Source organism: Mesoplodon bidens (assembly GCF_964165515.1).
Source record: "Mesoplodon bidens genome assembly, chromosome: 9".
NCBI lineage: Eukaryota > Metazoa > Chordata > Mammalia > Artiodactyla > Ziphiidae > Mesoplodon > Mesoplodon bidens.
In genome coordinates, this window is record NC_138166.1 from 23111520 (window position 1) to 23134877 (window position 23358).

Genomic DNA, 23358 nt, shown 5'->3' on the forward strand with positions numbered 1-23358 from the left:
TCTAGGCACGTGGGCTTCAGTAGTTGTGGCACGTGGGCTCAGTAGTTGTGGCTCACGGGCTCTAGAGTACAGGCTCGGTAGTTGTGGTGCATGGGCTTAGTTGCTCTGCAGCATGTGAGATCTTCCCGGACCGGGGCTCGAACCCGTGTCCCCTACACTGGCAGGCGGATTTGTAACCACTGCACCACCAGGGAAGCCTGAAAGTTCTTTTGAAATCACTTTTTCTCACAGATATTCAATATTGAAACTTATGAGAATATGTCTATTACCTCTTGTGTGATGATGATGTCACGGGTTTGTATGTGTCCAAACTCAACAAATTGTACCTATTAAATATGTACAGTTCTTTGTATATCAATTATACTTCAATAGAACTGTTTTTAAAAAAAACCGATCAGGGGCTTCCCTGGTGGCGCAGTGGTTGAGAGTCCACCTGCCGATGCAGGGGACACGGGTTCGTGCCCCGGTCCGGGAAGATCCCACATGCCGCGGAGTGGCTGGGCCTGTGAGCCATGGCCGCTGAGCCTGCGCTCCGCAAGGGGAGAGGCCACAACAGTGAGAGGCCCGCGTACAGCAAAAAAAAAAAAAAAAAACAAACACCGATCAGGAAAGGCAAAACAGCGTCTCCTCCCCTGCTATGTTCCCGCCGGGTGCCCCGAGAGGAAACACCGACAAGCGGGTGGTTCTCCGTCCCGGCTGTGTCCTAGACTCACCTGAGGAGCGATTACCAACCCACAGGCAGAGGCGTGTCTTAAAGCTGCCCAGTAATTGGGATGTGAGCCAGGGTTGAGAACCACTGCTCTCCAGAGTGCTCATCACAGAGTGACCACCTGAAGCTGCAGAGGTTCCTCCTGGGCTGCCTCCTTTCCTGTTATGCGCCCACAGGTGAAGGGTTCTGCTACTTCGTTCAAATGGAGAACTTTCCCATGGCAGGTTTGGGCCCTAAAGGAAAGGCTGGAGAGATGGTCTGCCGTGTTAGGCCATAATAAGGCTATAAATAAATAAATATTGAAACATTAAATAACATTTTAAAAGCTTGTTATAGGAAGGTAGAATTGGTGGTGAGTAGTATATTTTAGGATGATAGACTCAATATTGCGAAAGAGATGGCTGTGACACATTGATATCCATCTGAACGGGAAGCGTGCTTCAGGGAATTAGTGGGAAACCTGAAATGTCATGGAGATCACAGAGACCTGGTTTAAGGAGGGAAGAGGCAGGAATTCCCAGGATGTCAGTATGCTAAGGAAGCAAGCAGCCTACTGGGGTGAGATTTTAACGGCGGACGTGCGAAACATGAAAAGTGGGCTCATCACCCAACGCAGAATGGCAGGGGACCTACGTGAAGGCTTCGGGAGAATCATCTAAAAGAGATTATTAAAGGGGCCTTTTGTGATCATTTGGAACTAATTTGGGTTTGCCTGTTAATGTCCTGTGAGGTTGGGCTCATTTTTTCAATGGGACCATGAGACGGGGAGATCTGTGACTTGACAGTGTGCCCAAGGTGCATGAAGACATTTAATAGCAACTCACTCCGTATTTCAGCTGATAAGATAGAAAGTCTGGTCTAAACAAACAGGCCAGTTAGGTAGATTTGTGGCTGGTGTAATAGCTGTACCTATAAAAGTATGATTAGTAAAATACCACCATGGAAGGAAGGTCTTTAATGGAATTGACCATTGGCTCCATCATCACTATTTTATAATTGATTTGAATGAAAATATGGAAGGCATGCTGTAGCAGTCACATTCTCAGGTTGTAGGGAGAGGGGTATTGCATCCAGCTCTTTCTTTTTTAAAGTTTTTAAAAATTTTTATTTATTTTCTTTATTTATTTTTGGCTGCATTGGGTCTTCGTTGCTGTGCGCGGGCTTTCTCTAATTGTGGTGAGCGGGGGCTGCTCTTCGTTGCGGTGCGTGAGCTTCTCATCGTGGTGGCTTCTCTTGTTGCAGAGCATGGGCTCTGGGCGTGCGTGCTCAGTAGTTGTGGCTCACGGGCTCTAGAGCGCAGGTTCAGTAGTTGTGGAGCGTGGGCTTAGTTGCTGTGCGGCATGTGGGATCTTCCTGGACCAGGGCTCGAACCTGTGTCCCCTGAATTGGCAGGCAGATTCTTAACCACTGCGCCACCAGGGAAGCCCTCCATCTCTTTTCCTTTTCCTTTCCTTTTCTTCTTTCTCTCTCTCCCTCCCTCTGTTCCTTCCTTCCTTCCTCTTTTTTTTTTTTTTTTTTTTTTTTTTTTTGCGGTACGCGGGCCTCTCACTGTTGTGGCCTCTCCTGTGGCGGAGCACAGGCTCCGGACGCGCAGGCTCAGTGGCCATGGCTCACGGGCCCAGCCGCTCCACGGCATGTGGGATCTTCCCGGACCGGGGCACAAACCCGTGTCCCCTGCATCGGCAGGCGGACTCTCAACCACTGCGCCACCAGGGAAGCCCTTAACTAATATTTTATAGGGAGCTATTTTCTATGTATTTTTCTACATAAAACAAGTCAATTTGTACTGGAATTACCTACAAATTCAGTGTCCAAGGTCTTGGATCAAATTGTGTATTTCTCCCAACTACTTTTTTTTTTTAAAAAAGAAGAAAATTGGCAGGAACCTAGATCACAATTTTATGATCATTTAATATAATTGAGAAACAGCCTTGCCCACCCTTGCACACACCCAGTCCACTGCCACTTGGACTGAAATTGCTTTAGTGAAAGTGTCTCTGTGAAAACCGAAGTGCAGAAGTATTCACAGCTCCATAACCCCTTGGAGCCTGGACCCTGCTCCGGACCCGTCCTTGGAGGGTGAGGGCCTTTCTCAGGGATCTTCTGGGGGAGGAAGGGTGCTGAGCACTGTGAGTGTCATCCTCGTGGGGGCAGGACAGGTGTGAGCAGCCATGGCCCTTGTTGGCACTTTACATGAGCATGCTGGCCTTCAGACATAAAACAGCACTGTAAGGAGGTCCTGCCCACCCACCCCTTTTGCTTGTGGGGAAACTGAGGCTCTCAGAGGTTGAATAACTTGCTAGAAGTCCTGTAGCTGGTAAGTGGCAAGACCAGGACTAAACCTCCTGACTCGTCTGACTTCGTAACCTCTGCCCTTAACCTCGCTGGCCTTGTTGGTACAGATTCCCATCTTCTGACGGGGGTCAGCACTGAGCAGGGTCTACAGCGCTCTGACGCTCCCCTCTGGTTTCATGCAGGTGTTTGGTCATCCAGTTACAGGGCCTCCCCAGAAGGAAACCACTGTGATTGCGCCCACAGGATATGTGGCAAACAGGTGCTTTGCGTGACACTGTCCCTCTCGCGCCTTCCGTTTGGGCCACCCGTTTGGACTACCACAGCTCTGCTAGTTTCATGAAATGCAGTGGTGGCAGTTCTGTCCGTTGCACTGAAGTCTGCCTGGACCTCCTGACTGGTCTGGCCCTTCTTCCGCAGGATGCTGACGGCCTGTGCCCTCTCTTCCGCAGATGCCGCCCTTACGAGGACTGCTGTGGCTCCAGGTGCTGTGTGCGGGCCCTCTCCATACAGAGGCTGTGGTATTTTTGGTAGGTCACGACTCTTCCTCGTCTCAGATGCTCCCCCTGCCCTCCCCCAGGGCTCTGCCCGGTCAGTTTGTCACAGCCAAGGTGACATCACCTCCCCCTGAGGCCGTGGTCTCTGGGTGGCCTCAGTCAAGAAAGCAGGTACGTTGGGGCTGGCTTCATGTCAAGCACTTCTGCTCACAGAGTTTGGAGAAAGCTCGTCCCCATTTCCACAGACCTGTGGCTCGGGAAGAAGACTTATTCTTTTGGAAGCTGGACTGTACAGCAGCCTGGACCTTCAGCAGCTCCTCCACCAATTTCTGAAATGGAGCTGAGGCCAGTTGTATTAATCAGAGAATCAGCACATCTCGTTATAAAGTTTCCACTGCCTGGAAATCTTCCGTATCCACATTGTGTCAGCTGAGTCCTAACTTTCCAGACAGACAGCCTGCATCCTTGCCCATCTTCCAGCTCTACTGGGGGAAGTTGGAAGTGCTGTCTGGAGTCTGTAAGATTGTACCCTGGGAGAGAATGAGGGAGTAAAGCTGACAGAGTCCTAAAAGGATAGGATGCAGAGTTTCCGCTAAGGAGAGGAACCTCCTGTGAGTTGCCACCCTCAGAGGATGCCCGTTTGGAGGTTTGTCTGAAGATTCACTTGACTCTGTAGATAAGAGATAGGCTTCAGATGACAGAGATGGCGGAGTATGTGTGGGAAAGGATTTGCCTAAAACCAAAAGAGCATTTCCTGTGCCGGCCACGCTCTCCTCTGCGCCACTGCAGAGGTACAGTCATCGAGGCAAACCCCGTGAAGGATTAGGACCCAGCTTTAAGAGTTAAGCCTCTTCATGGGTTTCAGATTCTGACATTCCTGACATCTAAAGACTTTAAGGCCTTTCCTGAGCATGTGGCGGCAGACACTTGAATTTTTGGTGAGATTTTGCCTTTGCCTCCTGACAGCTGTTCCTAATGTGTGATTAGGGAAATCAGCAGGAAGTGGGTACTCCACACGCCACGTTTTCTTTAATAGGAGACCCTCTTTTCTTTCTCACCATCACCACCTCCTTGATGGGGTTTTGGCCCTTTGGGGGCTGGACTCACCTGCCACGTTGGGCCCTGAACAGTGCCATATGCTGGTCGTGGCTTCTCCCCACCTCCTAGTTGCTACGGCCTCAAGCTCTGTAATAGAAGGAGAGCTTTTTTACCCTGAGATTTTTCCAAATGTTAACACCTCTGTGTACCTATCAAGGTGGAAGGGACTGGTACCCAAGCTGGGGTGAGGAGGACCAGGGGAGGTGGCATTTCAGAGCTTTGCCTGGCTTCACACACACACACCCCCTCAGAACTTGCCTCCACGGGGCCTTGTGGTCGAGGGTCCCGAAAGGGATCACTCGTGCTTCAGGTTGGCCTGAAACACCAGACGAATGATGATGAGATTGTGGAAATGCTCCCAAAAATGAGAAAACTTGTCAAAGTTTAGACATGACATGATTAGAAAGAAGGAAAAATTGAAAGTCCAGGAGAACTCTGAGGGCCTGGCTGCTAGAGCAGCTTCTGTCGACCTTCCCTGGAAGCGTTCCCTGAGCTGGTAGCTGGTGCTTCTGAGCTGTTGGCCGGCGTCACTTGTTGGGTCAGGGCACCTCAGCGAGCCAGTGGGTCCCTACACAGAAGCATCTCGTGAGAGCCGTGGAAGGAGGGCAGGTCTCCAAGGTCGGGGTGCCAGATACCAGAAGGTTTGGTTGAGTTCTTTGAGTTGAGATTCTGATACCAGATACCAGCTTCTAAACTGGGGATACAGCCAGAGAGCACCTTGAGATGCAAGTCTGAGGCGCCCCAGCTGAAGTCAGAGGACACTTGGTTTCCACTCCATGGGTTCCTTCTCTCAGTTATGTGTCTGGTAGGGAGAAGGCCCTATGGCAACCGGGCTCCTAAAACAGACAGATGTCTAGACACATGGAGAGCTTTAAATCAGTGTTCTGGAAACAAAGCGTGCGGCCTCTGATGCCACAGAAGTTGGGGAAGGCTGCACAGCTTCTGACCGGGTCTCAGAGAGGGCCTTTCTTGCGAAGGGCCCAGCACATTGCACGGGCAGGGACGTAGGCATGGACCTGGTGAGGGAGTGATGGGGAGCTGGCGTGGGGGCAGGTTTGGAGGGAGGGGCCGGATGGAGCTGGGCATCGCGCGAAAGGAGGGCGGCTCTCCAAGCTGGTCCCACTTGACTCTGGAGGAATTTGGGCTCCTTACCATAACACAAGAGGTTTTGGAGGAGAATGCTTTCAGAAGTCCCTGCCAGCTCTAAAATCTTAAGTAATCTTTAACCAGGATAGTCTAATGAAATCCCCGGGATTAGAATAGGTGTAGAGTTGGAAAGCGCACTACAACAGAGCGCAGCCTGGCAGGTGAGTGCTGCCCTGCTGCTAGGGCTCCCGCGGATCTGGGATCTGGGGCCAGTTGGCCCTGGATCTGCAGGGGCTCTGCTGCTGCCTGGGGCCTGCATTGGGAGCTGAGAACTGCTGTTCCAAGTGCTGTGGCGGGGAGGCAGGAAGGGACTGAAAAAACAAATTGAAGAAACCAGATTACTTTTGATGACAGAAAAGGCACAAACTTCCTCTCTTAATCCCAGGGAAGCTCCCCAGACCTGCTCGGCAGTGGAAGAGAATGTCTAGGAAACCATCGTCCTGTAACTCACAGTGCTCCCAAGAGCTGCTTTCTTACCTGGGCACGCCTTCCCTCACTGACACCCTGCTTCCTCTCCCTGTTACCAGAAGCTCATCCCCTGCACCCTTGTTAGTTTCTCTCAGACTACTGCTTCCATAAGGAATGAGTCTGATGATGTTAATGGCCCCCTAAGCCAGGGGTTAGCCTCCGGCCATGTGACTTTGTTCTCATTTGCTTGCACCTGTGTGGTCTCCAGCAGTCCACGGTGTGAGGTGCATATCACTTTTATTTGTCTAGGAAGAAATATGTATTCCATTTGACGGTGTAACCAACATTTTGGCTTGTCTCATGGAAGAGACCAAGATCTCTCATGGCTTCTGCATTTCTAACCCAGAGAGCCTGGTCCCTTGGGAGTGAGCAGTAGTGTTACTGAGAAGGGAAAACCTTATGCGCATTTACCCTCCCTGTGCTTTACCTTTCTGCTCAGATGTTTACAGCTGGACCCAGGGTTGAACATAAGATTACCGTGGAGTCCAAATGAAGCTGTTCCCTTTGGATTCCAGCATCTGACTTCGGAGAGGACCTTGTTTTGCACACCTTGGATTCCTCTAGCTCCCCAAGAGTGCACCCCTCTGACCCCCTCCCCATCTGCAGCTCACAGCTGTCCTCTCCGGGTCTCTCACCCACCCAGCTTTTCCTGTGGGAGCACCTGTGCTGTGCTTTCCACCCAGAAAGCTCCTTCCCTTCCCTTCAATTTGTCTCTTTCTTTCCATCATTCAGACTCAGCTCAGATGTTGCTTTGAAGGAAAGGAAGCTTCCTCACTCTGACAGATACCCTTGTTAACCCTCTTGTTGCATTGAATTGTACCCTTGAAATGATGAACACAATTGTGTGTTATGTATATTTTACCCGCCACTCCCACCCCAAACCTATGTTGTATCCTTGCTTTTCTTGCTTAGCGCTATCAGAGTTGTAAATAAACACTTTTGTTAATTTGTTCTTTACTGTCCCCCTCCCCTATGAGAACTCAAGTTCAGTGAGGGGGAGGCCCCACCTGTCTTACGCCCTGGAATGCACAGACTGGTGCTGGGAGCATGGCAGGTGCTTAAAAATTTTTTTGTTGAATGAATAATGAATTAGATGAGAGGTCAGAAAGCCACAATTTCAGTCCTTTCCTGAATCATTTCCTGTGTGGTGCCCCTGATCTTTGTTCCTGTTCAGGTTCCAGGGTTGTCCGGTAAACGCTTACTGACTGACTAATGGACTTAATTTAACCCTTAACATTATGTTAATTATTCTTGAAGGCTTTATTGTCTACTCTTTTCTTAAATTTCATTTGTGTGTGGACAGGTGCCTTTGACCATGACATGGCCAGCTCTGCTGTGTGTGCATCCTTCACAAGAGTGTGTGTGCGAGTTGAGTGAGGTTCTGGAAGGTTCTATGAGTCCTGTCATCATATCAGTTTAGAGATGGGAAAGTTTCTCAGTTAGGTCTGTGTGGAACAGACAACTTGGCCCTTCTCAGAATGACTCCCCCTGTTTCTAGAAAAACAGGTATAGTGCAAATGTGAAGTGGGAAGAGTCATTCATTCATTCATTATTTATTGAATGCCAGTGATGCATCTGAGAATTCTTAGGTGATGTGGACAAAGGTCCAATCCTTAGCAGTCTGCTCTGTGTCCGTTAGACTGTAGGGTCATGGTAGAAGGTTCAGCCATACTTAGAACCTAGAGACTTAAAAACAGCCTGTTTATTGATTGTGAGCATTTTCTCTATTCCTATAGTTTCTCTATAATTAAGATGTGCTCTAGGAAGGGCACTTAAAAAATTTTTTTTAGGGATGTTCATATAATAATGGAGAGAAAACTGCTAGAAAGGATCACGTGCTTACTCTTCTTGCTTTAACAGTAAAGAAAAATGGGGGAAATAGACAGTGAGGACCAGCAGTAGCGTTCAAACTGGATTGAAAAGGCATCTCCCGTTTTGACTAAAATATCGAGTTTAGGTCAGAGCCATGCACAGGAAGGTAATTGCACCAGCCCTTTGAAGCCAGCAGCCATTTGGAGCTTTTGAAGCAGAAAGCTCACTTCGAGAGCTTCTCAGCATGAGTGGCCTCCAACCAGGGGCACCCAGGGCTCTGCAAGCCAGCTGTCTCCCTGGTGTGCTCCACCGGGCCCGTCCCGGGGGAAGGTGGTCGGGGAGGACCAGCCAGGGAGCCCTGCCATGTGCCCGGGCCTCTGCCTGGGGCCTCACCCTGTGCTCTCGCCCAGGTTCCTTCTGATGATGGGCGTGCTCTTCTGCTGTGGAGCCGGCTTCTTCATCCGGAGGCGCATGTACCCCCCGCCGCTGATCGAGGAGCCGGCGTTCAACGTGTCCTACACCAGGCAGCCCCCGAACCCCACTCCAGGTCAGCCAAGCCCTCTGTCCTTGTCTCTCCTCCTTTCAGTTTACATGTTCTCTGTAAGCATGTTCTCTGCCACGGAATATGCTGGAAGACAAAATTCAGGCCATGTTTCTTCATTTAAGTTCTGACGATCAACCTTACTGTGCAGTTGTGCTGATAATAAATGCGGTGTCTGCTGTGTTGTATGTCTGTCACCTCTTATTCTTACCTAATTATTGGTGCATCTTTTATGCATGTTTATGCAGCACATTATTTGCTCTTTTTTTCTTAAAAATTACTTCATGTGTAAATTTTTATGTAGAAACTGTATTGTCCATGACATTCTTAATGCTTCTGGACTAAATATTAATCATGTTACTAAATGGTGATTTGCTTAGATGGTCTGTCCTTGCTGATCATTTGTTTCCTTTTGTTTTGCTTTTCATTCGTTCATTCAATAAGCGTTTGCTGAGCGTTTATGAGTATTGTGAGTACTTATTAATTGTGCTGCTATAGACATGTCTGCACAAGTTACATTTGGCCTATTTAGGGAACATTACCCAGAGTGGTGCCCCAGGGTCAGAAAGAATTTGTGGTTTCCTAATTCTTATAAAACACTGCTTTAACTACCTAAACCTCAGACATACTGTAGTGGGTGAATTCAAGTTTCCCTCGGGACACGGGCCCATTCCTTTTTTTGAAATTACGTGTGCAATGTTTCCCTTCCCTTTGGGGGCAGGGGGCGCCAGGGACTCTGCAGGGCTGGGGAGGCACTGCTCCTTGAGCTCCTGTCTTTGGGCCCGTGTGGTGGGCCGGGGGCTGCGTGGCTCCCTGCGTTCCACTCTGCCCCGTCATGCTTCCCACCTCCAGAGTGTGGGCAGGCTCCCTCTCTATTCATCACACACCACAGGGAGACAGTCGGAGATCTAGAGTTCTGTTCCAGTTTTTACAGAGTTCCAGTTCTGTAAGATAAGTCCTAAGACCTGCTGTACAGCATGGGGCCTATAGTTAGTAACGCTGTGTCGTATACTCACGCCTTTGCTGAGTGGAGGTCTTATGTTGTGTCATCACAAATTCAGAGGGCAGCAGGAAATGCTTGGAGGGGATGGATAGGTTTATGGCATATATTGTGGCGATGGCTTCACGGTGTATCTGTATTTCTAAACTCATCAAGTTGTAGACGTTACATATGTTCACCTTTTTTTTTTTTTTTTTTTGCGGTACGCGGGCCTCTCACTGCTGTGGCCTCTCCCGCTGCGGAGCACAGGCTCCGGATGCACAGGCTCAGCGGCCATGGCTCACGGGCCCAGCTGCTCCGCGGCATGTGGGATCTTCCCAGACCGGGGCACGAACCTGTGTCCCCTGCATCGGCAGGCGGACTCTCAACCACTGCGCCACCAAGGAAGCCCTGTTCACCTGTTTGTATGTCGATCACACCTCAAAGAAAAAAGAAAGAAGTTGGGGGATTGAGTGTGGGAAGAGCTCTCTCTCATCTGCCCTTTAGACACAGAGATGCAGAGATGGGCATTTGCTGGTCTGTTTTTTATAGTTTTATTGCACCAAACACTCTGCCATGTTTTCTTTTATTATTTTTTAAAACGCTGCTAAAGATCTAAATATGTATTTTCCACAACAGTTCTGAGGTTGCTGTAACTTAAACTTTCTCTCAGGGTTAGTACCACTTTTCGTGCATAAGTGGATTTTTATTCTTTCATATTTGGAAAGATTTGAACAGCTTCAAATCTATGCTCCAGCCTAGGGCAAAGTGAAAATTTTCAGTTAAAATGGGAGGCCAAACCTAGATTTTATCTGGCTTACTCTGAGTTTTCAGTCCTTTGATTTTTTCTTTTTTTTTTTTTTTCAAGAAACAGACAGTAGATCAGAGAAATGGGTAAAAGACTAATGAATTTCCTTTTCCTTCTGTCTTCATGACATGGATTTTTAGTGTCCCGTGTGGCCACAGATGCAAGATGCCGTGTGTGCTTGGCCCACAGCGTCAGGCCTGGGCTGGGGCCCGGGCGCTGAGCTGCCTGCACACAGACCCTGCTGAAAGTCTGCAGCCTCTCAATATTGTGAAACAAGAACGCCCTGCATCCCCTGTCACCCTCTCTCCCTCACCCCCACCTCTTTTTTTCATCCCAGTGCACACATCTTTCTAACTGGAATCCTCGGCCCCCTTATAATAAATAGGGCATCAATCCTACAAGCCTTACTTCAGACTCTTACTCACCCCTGAGCAATGCCTGCTAAAAGCTTTCCCAGTCACTTGTCTCTGCCAGCTCTTCTCTGTCTTCCATGTTGCCACCAGAAAGTTCTTTGGGGGAAAAAAAAAAAGCACCTAGGTCATGTTGTTCTCCTGCTTAAGGGTCTCTGCCGTGTCAGTTTGCTCCCAGCAAGTCCAGACTCCTTAGCCAAGGACCCAGAGCTCTGTCCTTGCCCCTCCTGTGCCCCGTGTGAGCAGCCCGCTCCCCAAGCTGTGCCACCTCACACCTCACTGGGCCTAGCCCATGCCCTCCCTTTGTCCCAGGCCATTTCCTTTCATTCTCTTTCTCTCCTGGATTCTCTCTGCCAAGTACTTTAACTGTGTTTATTACGGTGATTTTTGTTGTTGTTTATTTTTTTATTGAGGTAACATCAGTTTATAACATTATATGTTTCATGTGTGCAACTTTCTATTTCTATTGCTGTATACCCTACAGTGCCCTTACCACAAAAAGTTTACATTCCATCCATCACCATACAGTTGATCCCCTTTACACATTTTACCTGCCCTTCCTTCACCCCTTCCCCACCCCCCCCCCATAACCACTACTCTCTTCTCTATATCTATGTGTTTGTTTTGGCTTGTTCATTGATTTTGTTTTTTATATTCCAAATATGAGTGAAATCATATAAATTTGTCTGTCTGACTTTCACTTAGCATAGTGCCCTCTAGAGCCATCCATGTTGTCACAAATGCTAGGATTTCGTTCTTTGTTTATGGCTGAGTAATATTCCATTCTGTATATTGACCACATCTTCTTTATTCATTCATCCACTGATGGACACTTAGGTTGCTTCTTATCTTGGCTTTTGTGAATAATGCTGCTATGAACATTGGGGTGCGTGTATCTTTTCAAATGAGTGTTTTCATATTCTTTGGAAAAATACCCAGAAGTGGGACTGCTGGATCATACAGTGGTTCTGTCTTAATTTTTGAGGCACTTCCATACTGTTTTCCACAGTGGGTGCACCAATTTACATTCCTAATGATAGTGCACAGGAGTGCTGTTTTCTCCACATCCTTGCCAGCGCTTGTTATTTCTTACCTTTTTGGTAATGGCCACTCTGACAGATGTGAGGTGATAGCTCATTGTGGTTTTTAATTGTCATTTCCCTGGTGATTAGTGGTGTTGGGCATCTTTTCTTGTATCTGTTGGTCATCTGATGTCTTCTTTGGGAAAATGTCTGTTCAGATCCTCCACCTATTTTTTAATCAGGTTTGTTGTTGTTGTTGAGTTGTATGAGTTCTTTATATACTTTGGATATTAACCCCTTAACAGATATATGATTTGCAAGTATTTTCTCCCAGTCAGAAGGTTGCCTTTTCGTTTTGATGATGGTTTCCTTCGCTGTGCAAAGACTACTACTACTATGACGTAGTCCATTTGTTTATCTTTCCTTTTGTTTCCCTTGCCTGAGGAGACATGTCCAGAAAGATATTGCTAAGACCAATGACAAAGAGCTTACTGTCTATATTTTTTTCTAGAAGTTTTATATTTTCAGGTCTTACAATCAAGTCTTTAATCCATGCTGAGTAAATTTTTATGTGTGGTATATGATAGTGGTCTAGTCTGATTCTTTTCCATGTGATTGTTCAGTTTTCCCAGCTCCATTTGTTGAAGAAACTGTTCTTTCTTCATTGTATGTTTTTTGCTCTTTTCTTGTAAATTAGTTCTTCATGTATGTGTGAATTTATTTCTGAGCTCTCAGTTCTGTACCATTGATCTGTGTGTCTGTTTTTCTGCCAGTACCATGCTGTTTTGATTACTATAGCTTTGTGGTATCATTTGAAGTCAAGGGGTGTGATACCTCCAGGTTTGTTCTTTTTTTCTCAGGATTGCTTTGGCTATTTGGGGTCTTTGTAGTTCCATATAAATTTGAGAATTTTTTTTTCTATTTCTGTGAAAAAAATGTCATTGGGATTCTGGTAGTGATTGCATTGAATTTGAAGATTGCTGTAGGTAATATGGACATTTTAACAATGTTATTCTTCTAATCCATGAGTTTGGAATATCTTTCAATTTCTTTGTGTCATCTTCAATTTCTTCCATCAGTGTCTTAACAGTTTTTCAGTGTATAGGCCTTTCACCTCCTTGGTTAAATGTATTCCTGGGTATTTTATTCTTTTTGTTGTAATTATAAATGGGATTGTTTTCTTAGTTTCTCTTTCTGTGAGCTCATTGTTAGTGTATAGAAACAACAGATTTTTGAGTATTGATTTTGTACCCGGCCACTTTACTGTATTTGTCTACTATTTCTAATAGTTTTTTTTGGTGGAGTCTTTAGGATTTTCTGTATATCATGGTGAGTCTTAATCCCTACGTATATTTTGGGTTCCCCACTGGGCTGAGTGCTTTCGCAGGACTCACATCTCAAGCACCAAGCAGACTTACATCTGCCAGCTGAGTGAACGGTAAACCTGGGGTAGGGATTTACCATGGCCACACTTGGAGCGTCACTTGACCCATATTTCACACCTGCTAAGGTGCTGCAGGTACTTGGGACACTGGAATGCAGCCTGGGTTCCAGCCCTCACTCACCCCCTTGTGCATTGCATGGTTTGCACAACCTTGTGTTGGAGCACTGTGTCATTGCACAAGTTACTGTACAGTCACCAACCATGTTGAGACGTACGTGGAAAAAGTTCAGGATGCTGGGAAGCCATGTAAGCGGGAAACTCATCCATACATCAAGTTGTATGGATGGAGGGGGCAGGAGAGTTTGTAAGTATATTTAAGTGGAAGTGAGGGCATGAGGGGTGGGGGACTGAGGAGCAGCCAGCGAGGCTCCTGTGTCTTCCTTTGCTGCCTGCCTTTCACACGCCTGCCCACCGAGACTCCTGAGCTGCAGAGGCCAAGCAGCTGCTGTCAGTCCCACAGCTATGGCGTCAACGGCAGGCGCTGTTGTAGGCATCTAGGGCAGCAGAGATGCCACATCAACTATATTGAGCCTCTCTGTGAACAGTGGAGACTGGGGGTTCTCCCACGACTAGGGTAGTGTGGTTTGACCCGATTCGGTTCTACCCTGCGTTTGGGGGCGTTCAGAGAAATGGGGGCTGTTTATTTTCTTCCAAGCCCTCTCCTAATGCAGTCACCAGTGGGGCCTGTGAAAAAGAGCCCGCTCACCTTCTGTTGGGAGACTCTGATGTGGGTATCCTCAGCTCTCTGCAGAGAGTCACAGCTGCTGCTTAATTTACCATCCTCCTCCATTTGTACCCTTCTTACAGGCCTGTAAAGTATGAAATGGTCAGTCCCCGACACACCAGAGCATCATATGAAGGCTTGCTTTGTTCCATGGGCGTATACATAATTTCACCACAAAATCCAGGATTGTGTCATTAATTAACAGCACTATGATTGGGAAGAATTTAATTACTTTGACTTTTTAGAATTAGTAATAATGAAGAAAAATAGGGTCTATTGGTTTCTCCATGATTTCGGCCTGGAGACCTGCCTCTTTCTGTGGGTGGGATTCACGCCCCTGCGGCTGCTTGCTGAGACCCTGTAGTGCTCAGGCCTGTGCCCATGGGGTGTGTGTGTATGTGTAAGGGAAGGCCGGGGGCCAGGCAGTCTGGGAAGGGAACAGGGTGCGCTGACCCTACGTGGTAGGTCCTCGGGCCCAGGAGGAGCCTTGCTGGTGCGGAGGGAGAGACAATACCTACGAATCGCGGGCAGCGCTTGCCCGTCTGCCAGGTGGCTCCGTTTTCCCTCTACTGCTGATCTGGAGGAGGGGAAGTGGATTCGGGTGAGTTTTGCTTATTCATGAAGAAGAAAGGGCAGGTTTTAAAGAATCAATACTCTTGCCCTGGAGGGCTGGGGAAGCGCGGCACTCGAGCCCGGTATGCAGAAGGGTACGCAGTGGTGTCCAGCTGGGACCAGCTCCCCAGCCCAGCAAGGCTTGAGTGCAGAAGAGCAGAGGCCTGCACATTATGAAGATGCTCAAAACTGGGTGGGGTGCCTGGCAGCATCACGGGTCTAGGGCACTGGTGTGGGTTGGAGCAGGACTGGGGGGAAGAGGCCAGCACAGTAGGCATGGAAGCTGAGGTTCAGAGGTGGGGCTCCAAGCCTGCCCAGGAACCAAAAGAAACAAGGGCTGAAGCTGCCGGTCAAAGGCCGTGGCTGAGAGCCAGCTCCCTTGGGCCTGTGCAGGGAAGTACCAGCACGGAGAGTGCAGAGAAGCTGGTCTGGGGACCGAGGAGAGGCACCTGGGCCGGGAGTCAGGAGGCCTGAGGTCTGTGGGCCCTGGGGTGGGCACTGTCTCTTCTGAGCCTCTGCATCTTATTGGCAAAATGAAAGTATATGAAGAAAGGCAGTCTCAATGATAGTCTTTATGTCCAGCGGTGGCCAGAGTAACTAAGTGCCTCAGCCTCCCCCGTCCTACCCGACACACCGCTGGCAGGGCCCTGGTTATGCCCTCCTCGGTAGAGAGGAAAGACAGACTTTGTTCGTTCAGAAAACAGCGGCTGGCTGGCTGCAGCACTGTGTTCACGCATTAGGAGGGTGTGAGGGATACGTGCTCACTGCCCTGCAAGAACTTGGAGAAAGGGGGCGATCGGTGTAGGGACAGTGGGTGCTAAGGTGTCAAACTTCCAGTTATAAGATACATAAGTCCTGGGGATGTCATGTACAGCATGGTGACCACAGGTAACTTTATATTTGAAAGCTGGTAAGAGAGTAGATCTTTTTTTTGCAGTACGCGGGCCTCTCACTGTTGCAGCCTCTCCTGTTGTGGAGCACAGGCTACGGACGCGCAGGCTCGGTGGCCATGGCTCACGGGCCCAGCCGCCCCGCGGCATGTGGGATCCCCCTGGACCGGGGCACGAACCCGTGTCCCCTGCATCGGCAGGCGGACTCTCAACCACTGTGCCACTAGGGAAGCCCGAGAGTAGATCTTAAAAGTTCTCATCACAAGGGAAAAAAATGTGGAACTATGTGCAACTATGAGGTGGTGGATGATAGCTCACTGTGGTGAGTATTTCATGGTGTGTGTATATCAAATCACCATGCCATACACTGTTATATGTCAGCTACAGCTCAGTAACACTGGAGAACTTTTAGAACGGGGAAGAATATAAAACCTTGGCTACAGCAGAGCTGTGAGTCTGGAGGAGAGTGGGGCTGGATTTCAGGGCTCTCTGAGCAGGGCCTCACTAAACTTGTGCACTTGAGGCTGAGTGTGGGGAGGGGGCTCGGGGCCACAAGGGAAAAGATGATGACATTATGGTCTCTCTTCTTTATGACGTATTATGTCGCGCTCAAGTTGATAGTCAAGGTCAAGGTCGTGTAACTGGCAGGACACGTGTGAAGCTGTATTTAGGGAAGGGGCGGGCTGCTGTGTTACAGCGTGGTCGTGAGTCTGACTGTGTGATCACACAGGTGCACAGAGACTGGAGAGAACAGTTGGTAGTGACATCTGAGATGTTAACATGATTTAAAGTGTCTTTAAAAATGGTTTCCTTTCATGTGACTAATACTGATTTTCAAAAAATAAAATAGAAGTAGATGGAGTATTCCCATTGGGAGATACATTTTTTTTTGTGTGTGTGTGTGTGGTACGCGGGCCTCTCACCGCTGTGGCCCCTCCCGTTGAGGAGCACAGGCTCGGGACGCGCAGGCTCAGCGGCCATGGCTCACGGGCCTAGCCGCTCCGCGGCATGTGGGATCTTCCCAGACCGGTGCACGAACCCGTGTCCCCTGCATCGGCAGGCGGACTCTCAACCATTGTGCCACCAGGGAAGCCCCCCGTCCCTATTCTTTTGTCTCGGTTTATTCTTTTTTCTTTTGCCCTACCCAGGTACGTGGGGGAGTTTCTTGCCTTTTGGGAGGTCTGAGGTCTTCTGCCAGCGTTCAGTAGGTGTTCTGTAGGAGTTGTTCCACGTGTAGATGTTTTTCTGGTGTATCTGCTAGTGTTGGAGGGTCTCCTGCAGAGGCGGTGTTGGGGGGCTGTGGCTCACGGTGGGGACAAGGACACTGGCAGTTCTGGGAAGTACTCCTTGGTGTGAGCCCTCCCAGAGTCTGTCATTAGCCCCACCAAAGAGCCTGAACTGACATTTAAAGGTAAATTCATAGCCTTATTCTTTGTTAAAAGCGTAAAATAAGAAAGTGTATTAGCTGACCTCTCCTTAAAAGAGGTTCAGAAATTAATAAAATAAACTCACAGAAAGCAGTAAGAAGTACATAATAAAAACTAAAAATTGGGCTTCCCTGGTGGCACAGTGGTTGAGAGTCCGCCTGCCGATGCAGGGGACACGGGTTCGTGCCCCAGTCCGGGAAGATCCCACATGCCATGGAGCGGCTGGGCCTGTGAGCCATGGCCGCTGAGCCTGCACGTCCGGAGCCTGTGCTCCGCAACGGGAGAGGCCACAACAGTGAGAGGCCCACATAGCACAAAAAAAAAAAAAAAAAAAAAAAGAGTTAGGGCCAGATTTGGGGCAGGGTGACCAGTATATTCCCTCTTGTCACCGTCTATGCTCTCTGGACCCCCGTGCCCTGCACCCTGGCCCGCAGCAGGGCTCAGCCTTCATCCTACAGCCTCTCCCTGAGACAAGAGCATCCTCCTCCTGCAGCATCCAGGGCAGGGAGAGAGTCCACAGACATGTCAGCCCACCCCACTGGCATCCGCCCCGTAGGTCGTCACCTTATCTGGGAATTGGGTTCACCTGGATGACAGGTAATCTGCCCTGATTAAATGTTAATCCAGCAGGAGGGAGTGGAGCTGATACTTCAGCAAACTGTTCTCAAAAAGTGTGTGGAGGTGCTGGTGATGATTCTGGCCGAGATTCGGGAACACAGGGTCCTCTTTTCAGTTCTCTCTGAGTTGACTTACCTTTCTACGCCCAGGCTTTTTAGGCTCTAAGGGACTCTCGGCCCTCTCTGTTGGTAATTTTTTGGTGCACCTCCCGAAGGTCTTGGCAGAGCTGCCCTGGTGTGTCACTCAGCTGCGGCTTGGTCCCTGCCACACCTGACCCCGCTAATGTCCCTCCATCACTCAGACACCCTCTCGGGTTGTGGTGCTTTCTGGCTGTCTGCATCCAGTAGAGGAGAAGCTCCAGGAGGCCGGGGCTGGCATGTTGCCTTTGCTCCTTACCTGATCCCAGGTGCCCTGCTGTGTTTGGGCCCTGGCTGTGATGGGCTGTGGGTTTTTTCTGCTGTGCTCACATCTGCTTTCCTGTCTTTCAGGAGCCCAGCAGCCGGGGCTGCCGTTTTACACCGACCCTGGAGGACCAGGGATGAATCCTGCTGGGAACCCTGTGGCGATGGCTTTCCAGGTCCAACCCAACTCACCCCAGGGAAGCATGGCCTACCCACCACCCCCTTCCTACTGCAACACGCCACCGCCCCCATATGAACAGGTGGTGAAGGCCAAGTAGCCGGGAGCTGCCTGGCACCTGCCTGTGCAACTGGCCGGGGAGGCCGGGAGAGGCTGTCACTCACCCTCCCTGTCCCCATCACTGTTCACCTCCAGGAATGGTCTTCTGAGCCACTAAGGGCAAATTCCTTTTTGATATCTTCAAAGCAAGCACAGCTTCCTTTCAAGTTTTCCTTGGAGGACCAGTATTTGAATTCACCCCGTGTCTCCTCTGTTGCTTCTGTTTGCAATGTAATCTGTGCTCTGGCCGAGTGGAGAGTCCTGAGGGTTGACCCCCTAGGGTGGCGCGCCCAGACCCTCAGGGGAGAAACCCCGGTGGAAGGTGAGGCAGGGTGCATGCAGGTGAGTACATGTGAACGTGAGGAGGGGCCCGGGCCGCCCAGAAGGCCCCGCACATGGCAGGCAGCCCGTCTGAAACGAGGCACCACAGGGCCAGCTGTGTGAGCCCCTTGCCCGTCAGTCTTCCTCTTCAAAAGGCTCTCAGAGAGACAGGCGGTGGCGGCACAGCCTAGTAGCCCTCTCTTCTCCATCCCCTTCCTGAAGACCAGAGCTGCCCTCTGCACAGCCAGGACTGGGAGAGCCCTGGGCACGACTTGCATCTCAAGGAGATGAGGATCCGGAATCAGACCAAGTTGCTGTCTATAGTTATCTGAAAGTCACTAAGGAAAGTTATTTAAATTCATGGGAAATTGCCCCCTGCCTCAAACCGGACATTGCATTTGATGAGCTCTTGGTCTGACTTGGGGAAAAAAATGTACGAGCCCTTTTCAGTGTGTCCTGTGGAAGGTGGTGTGGAGTCCTGTCCTGAGGTCAGACTCGGAGTCTTTCCTGGACATCGGCAGCTCTCTGGCCTGTGATCACGGCCAGGCACCTCTGTGCCCTCCCCTGAGGTAGCTCTGACGGTGCGTTGTGATGGACACTTTCAAAGCAGAGAGGCATGTCCGGCTGGGAAGCCACATCAGCCTCTGGAGAGAGGTGTCCCAGCAGGGCGCAGTCAGTGGCTCGAGCCTGGGTTGGGCAGGCCTGGGCCCTGGCTGGTTGACCTCAGCAGGTGTCCGCCGGGCTCTGAAGAGGAGCTTGTAAAGAAAAAGACGGAAACGCAAGACCCCAGCACTGCAGAGCGATCTCTTCAGAAAGGACCAAATAGATTTCACTGATGATGAGTTCATCAAAATTAGAATAAAGAAGATCTGGTTGGAAACGCAAAGCCTGGCTCAGAAACCTCTCTGGCCCTGGGATCACAGGTAGTCCTGGGGTTGTTAGGGGGCCCAGGTCCTTCTCCTCTGCGTTGTCAGGAATGCCCACGATCGCGTATTTAAACCCAGAGTGAGACCTGACAGGTCACGTATAGGAAGGGCAAAGCTGCGTAGCCAAGACATGTAGTAGACCCCTGTATATGTAGTGGTGGGGTGGAGTGCTTATTTTTGAAATGAACTCAACAGAGCCTCTTGAGGAGTTGTCACTCATTGAACCTGTGCATCAGGACATCTCACCGGAGTGGATACTAAGGGTTTTCATTCCCTAGCCCTAGTCTCTGTGTCCCTGCTCTTCTGGGACACGTCTGTGGCGTAGGGGTGAGGAATCAGGATGGGGCCACAGTGACTTACCTTTTCTAAGGGTGGGGAATCTGGGAGCCTCCCCGGGAATTCCATAGGATGCTCTTGAAGCCGGATGAACACCTTGGAAACAGTCTGTGAACACGGATGCTGCTGCCGGTGTCTTTGACCACCGAGTGTGACCTCTGAACTCCTGTGCCCAACTTCAGTACCTCCCCGCACTCAAGTCCTTGAATCGAATGAGACAACAAAGGGCAACACTTGCTGTTTACAACCCAGGATGACTACATGGGTCCAAAAGGTCCTCTTCCTCCAGGTCATTCATTTTGCATTTTCAGGTCCAGTTTCTCCCTTTATTGTTCTGATGAGGAAGCGCCCCGACAGCTGCCCCTGGAGTTGGATTGGGTGCAGCTGAGTTGCCACCCAAATGTCCACGACGAAATTTTGTTTATCTTTTTGATAGCAAATGATCTTGAGACTGAATGATTTCGGTAGCACTCAACCATTTTATATTCATGTTTGTGTGAGATAAATTTTGTTTTCCTTTGAACCGGGGTGAGAACCCACTACTGTGGGCACTGACACTGTGTGTGGAAATTCCACTCGCAGTGGCATTTCCTGCCCCTTCTGTTTCCCCCCGTGCTGTCGGTGGACAGTGCCCACTGCTTGGAGCCAGTCCAGCTCCTGGTGTGTGAAGTTGCATAGAGTTCCTTAGCGGGTGTGGCCAGGAGTGAACCGGGAGCAGATCGATGCATGCTTTTCCTCTTGTAACACTTGGCTCACTTCTCTTTTCTGTTCTTTTGATAGGGTCATGTTTCCTATGTATGCAAAATAAGAATAAATTTGGGTGTGTGCTTTGACTGTTTTGCTGGGGAGTGGGAAAGAGGGGAGAGATGAAGTTTCTAAAGAAGGATGGACAGTGGGCTCTCAGTTCAGCTGGGTGGGGTGGAGTGGGTGAGGAATGCACCCAACCTCAGCAGAACTGGAAATGAGATGCTATCCAAGAAGATAAGGGGGCTTCCCTGGTGGCACAATGGTTGAGAGTCCGCCTGCCGATGCAGGGGACGCGGGTTCGTGCCCCAGTCTGGGAAGATCCCACATGCCGCGGAGTGGCTGGGTCTGTGAGCCATGGCCACTGGGCCCGTGCGTCCGGAGCCTGTGCTCTGCAACGGGAGAGGCCACAACAGTGAGAGCCCCGCTTACCGCAAAAAAAAAAAAAAAAAAAAAAAAGATAAGGAACTTTTGTTTCACCAACACATTTAAAATATCTAGCTAAGGAAAAAATTACCGGAATAGGAAGACAGAAGCATTAATTATGTGGACTCACAGCTAATACTGATATTAGTTATCTGGCGGCCTGAGTGTGCTTTGCATAGGTAGGGGAGCCTTGATTTTAAAATCCAACTCTAGGGCTTCCCTCGTGGCTCAGTGGTTAAGAATCCGCCTCCCAATGCAGGGGACACGGGTTCGAGCCCTGGTCCGGGAAGATCCCACATGCCGCAGAGCTACTAAACCCATGTGCCACAAGTACTGAGCCCGCGTGCTGCAACTACTGAAGCCTGTGCACCTAGAGCCCATGCTTCACAACAAAGAGAAGCCACTGCAATGAGAAGCCCGCGCACCACAAAAAAGAGTAGCCCTTGCTCGCCTCAACTAGAGAAAGCCCGCGCGCAACAACGAAGACCCAATGCAGAAAAAAAAAAAAAAATCCAGCTCTATTTGGTCAGAAACTGTATTTCTCTCACGGATCTATAGCTGCTACAGTTAGGCTGTATTTTACATGAATCACCAACTGAGATAATGTTTATAAAGTAGTGTTTTATAATTTACTACCTTAAAACAGGACAGGAAATAAGGTAGAAGAGGCCAGACAGCCTGCTGGTGGGGAACTCAGGGCTGACTTACACGCCTCACTGGACAACCCGCTGGTCATCAGCTTCCCCCAGTGAAACGGGAGCAGGGTCATTTACACATCAAAGGTCATGACTGGAGATGGCAAACACAGTACTCACTCTTGTCTGTCCCTCCAAATTTCACTGAACTCCAAAAAGTCCATAATAGTTATCAAGGCAAAAAAGTGCAAGATCAGAAATTGTAATTTCTGAAATAGAAGGTGGCAGGTGGGATTGACAGGTGAAGAAACCAGATCTGAGAAAAGATGGGAGCTGACAACGTGCAGAGGAGTTTCAATGACTCAAATGATCTCCAATCTCAGTTTCCTCAACTGCAAAAATCACATTATGGTCACTCAACAAATGTTAGAAATCCTCTGTTCTTCCTCATTCCTCTTTTCCCTGAGCAAGAGGAATTGAAGCTGAGTGGGAGAGAGAATGAGTTCCCACCCAGTCCTTTGCCCGTCAGATGAGCTCCGTGGTGTGAGGGGAGCAAATTCCCCTTGAATACATCCAGGATGTGAAGATGGAAGCCGAACGGGTCCCATACACTGCCACTGCCCGCCATGTCACCTTACCGTCTTGAAATGTTGGCTGTGGGTGGCTCAGCAGTGGGTGTTGAGCCCACCAGAGCTGGGAAGGAGAAACCTCGGGCAACCATCTTTTTTCCCCACCACTGACGTTGAATGAGGTCTGTGCGTGCCCCAGGACCAGCCATGATTATAAGCAATCCGTCCTGTTACCTGGGTGTCTCTCTTGCCATTCCCTGACGCCCCCATTGCTGTTTGTTCCAATGCTCCTGCTTCCTTGGCTGTGCCGCGGTGTCCAGGGTGGATCCTGCTCCAAGCCTTCCTAAAACTGGTGTGGTTGGTGCAGGGACGATTATTGACACCTCCCATCCCCCGGTAGAGCTGGGTTCTGTTGCGTCTCCCGTTCTGACTCCAGCTTTGCTTTGTGAGGAAAGGCTCCTGATCCCCAGGGCCCGTGGTCTCAACGGTAGCAGGAATGCAGGGGGGCCCTGCTTTTTCTTCCTCTCTGGACTCGAAATCACAAACAGTCCTGAGGTCCTGAAAGCCCTGAGTCACATTTGCCACAGACCAGTGCTCATTGTACAGGAACAGGAGACCACGTACCTTTGTGTGTACAGAGTGTGTGCCTTTGAAAAGTGCCTGGTCACAGCCCTTCCAGACAATAACGATCCCTCATGTTTTTGAGGAAGAAAGGAATTTTTCATCTTGCTTTAAAGTTTATAAGGAGAAATGCTTTTAGATGTATGTTCTAGACCAGGCCTGTGCGTTAAAAAGATGTCAGCTAAGCATGTTATACTAAATTTTCACTAGTTACATCAAAAAAGATGAAATTTATTTTAATAATATTTAACCCAATGTATCAAAATATTATTTCAACATGTAGCAGTGTAAAATATATTAACAAGAAATGTTACATTCTTTTTTCCATACTGTCTTCCAAACCCAGTGTGGATTTTATATTCACCAGCACGGTGAACTTAAGGCAGCTGCATCTCAAGTGCACAGTAACTCCACCGCCAGTGGCTGCTTTATTGGACAGTGTGAGGGAAGTGCATAAGAAAATACTCCGCTCCTATGTTCTGGCCCGTCAGTCACAACAAAATCCAGTGAGGTTAAAAGGAAGTTAATCATTGAAAAGGTTGAAGGTAAAGTTCAACCTCAGGTGATACAGTCTACAGTTTTTAGGGACCCAACACATTCTCTAA

The 23358-nt window shown here is 49.2% G+C and overlaps 1 protein-coding gene across 1 annotated transcript in view; it reads left to right on the plus strand.

The window, feature by feature from the left end:
• Window positions 1-20583, plus strand: part of VOPP1 (VOPP1 WW domain binding protein) — a 65153-nt gene extending 44570 nt beyond the window's left edge. The window contains exons 3-5 of the mRNA XM_081244823.1: window positions 3454-3531; window positions 8433-8569; window positions 17986-20583. Coding sequence (XP_081100949.1) covers window positions 3454-3531; window positions 8433-8569; window positions 17986-18176 — 406 coding nt within the window. The 3' untranslated portion in view covers window positions 18177-20583. The remainder of the gene's footprint in view (window positions 1-3453; window positions 3532-8432; window positions 8570-17985) is intronic.
• Window positions 20584-23358: the final 2775 nt, after the last annotated feature.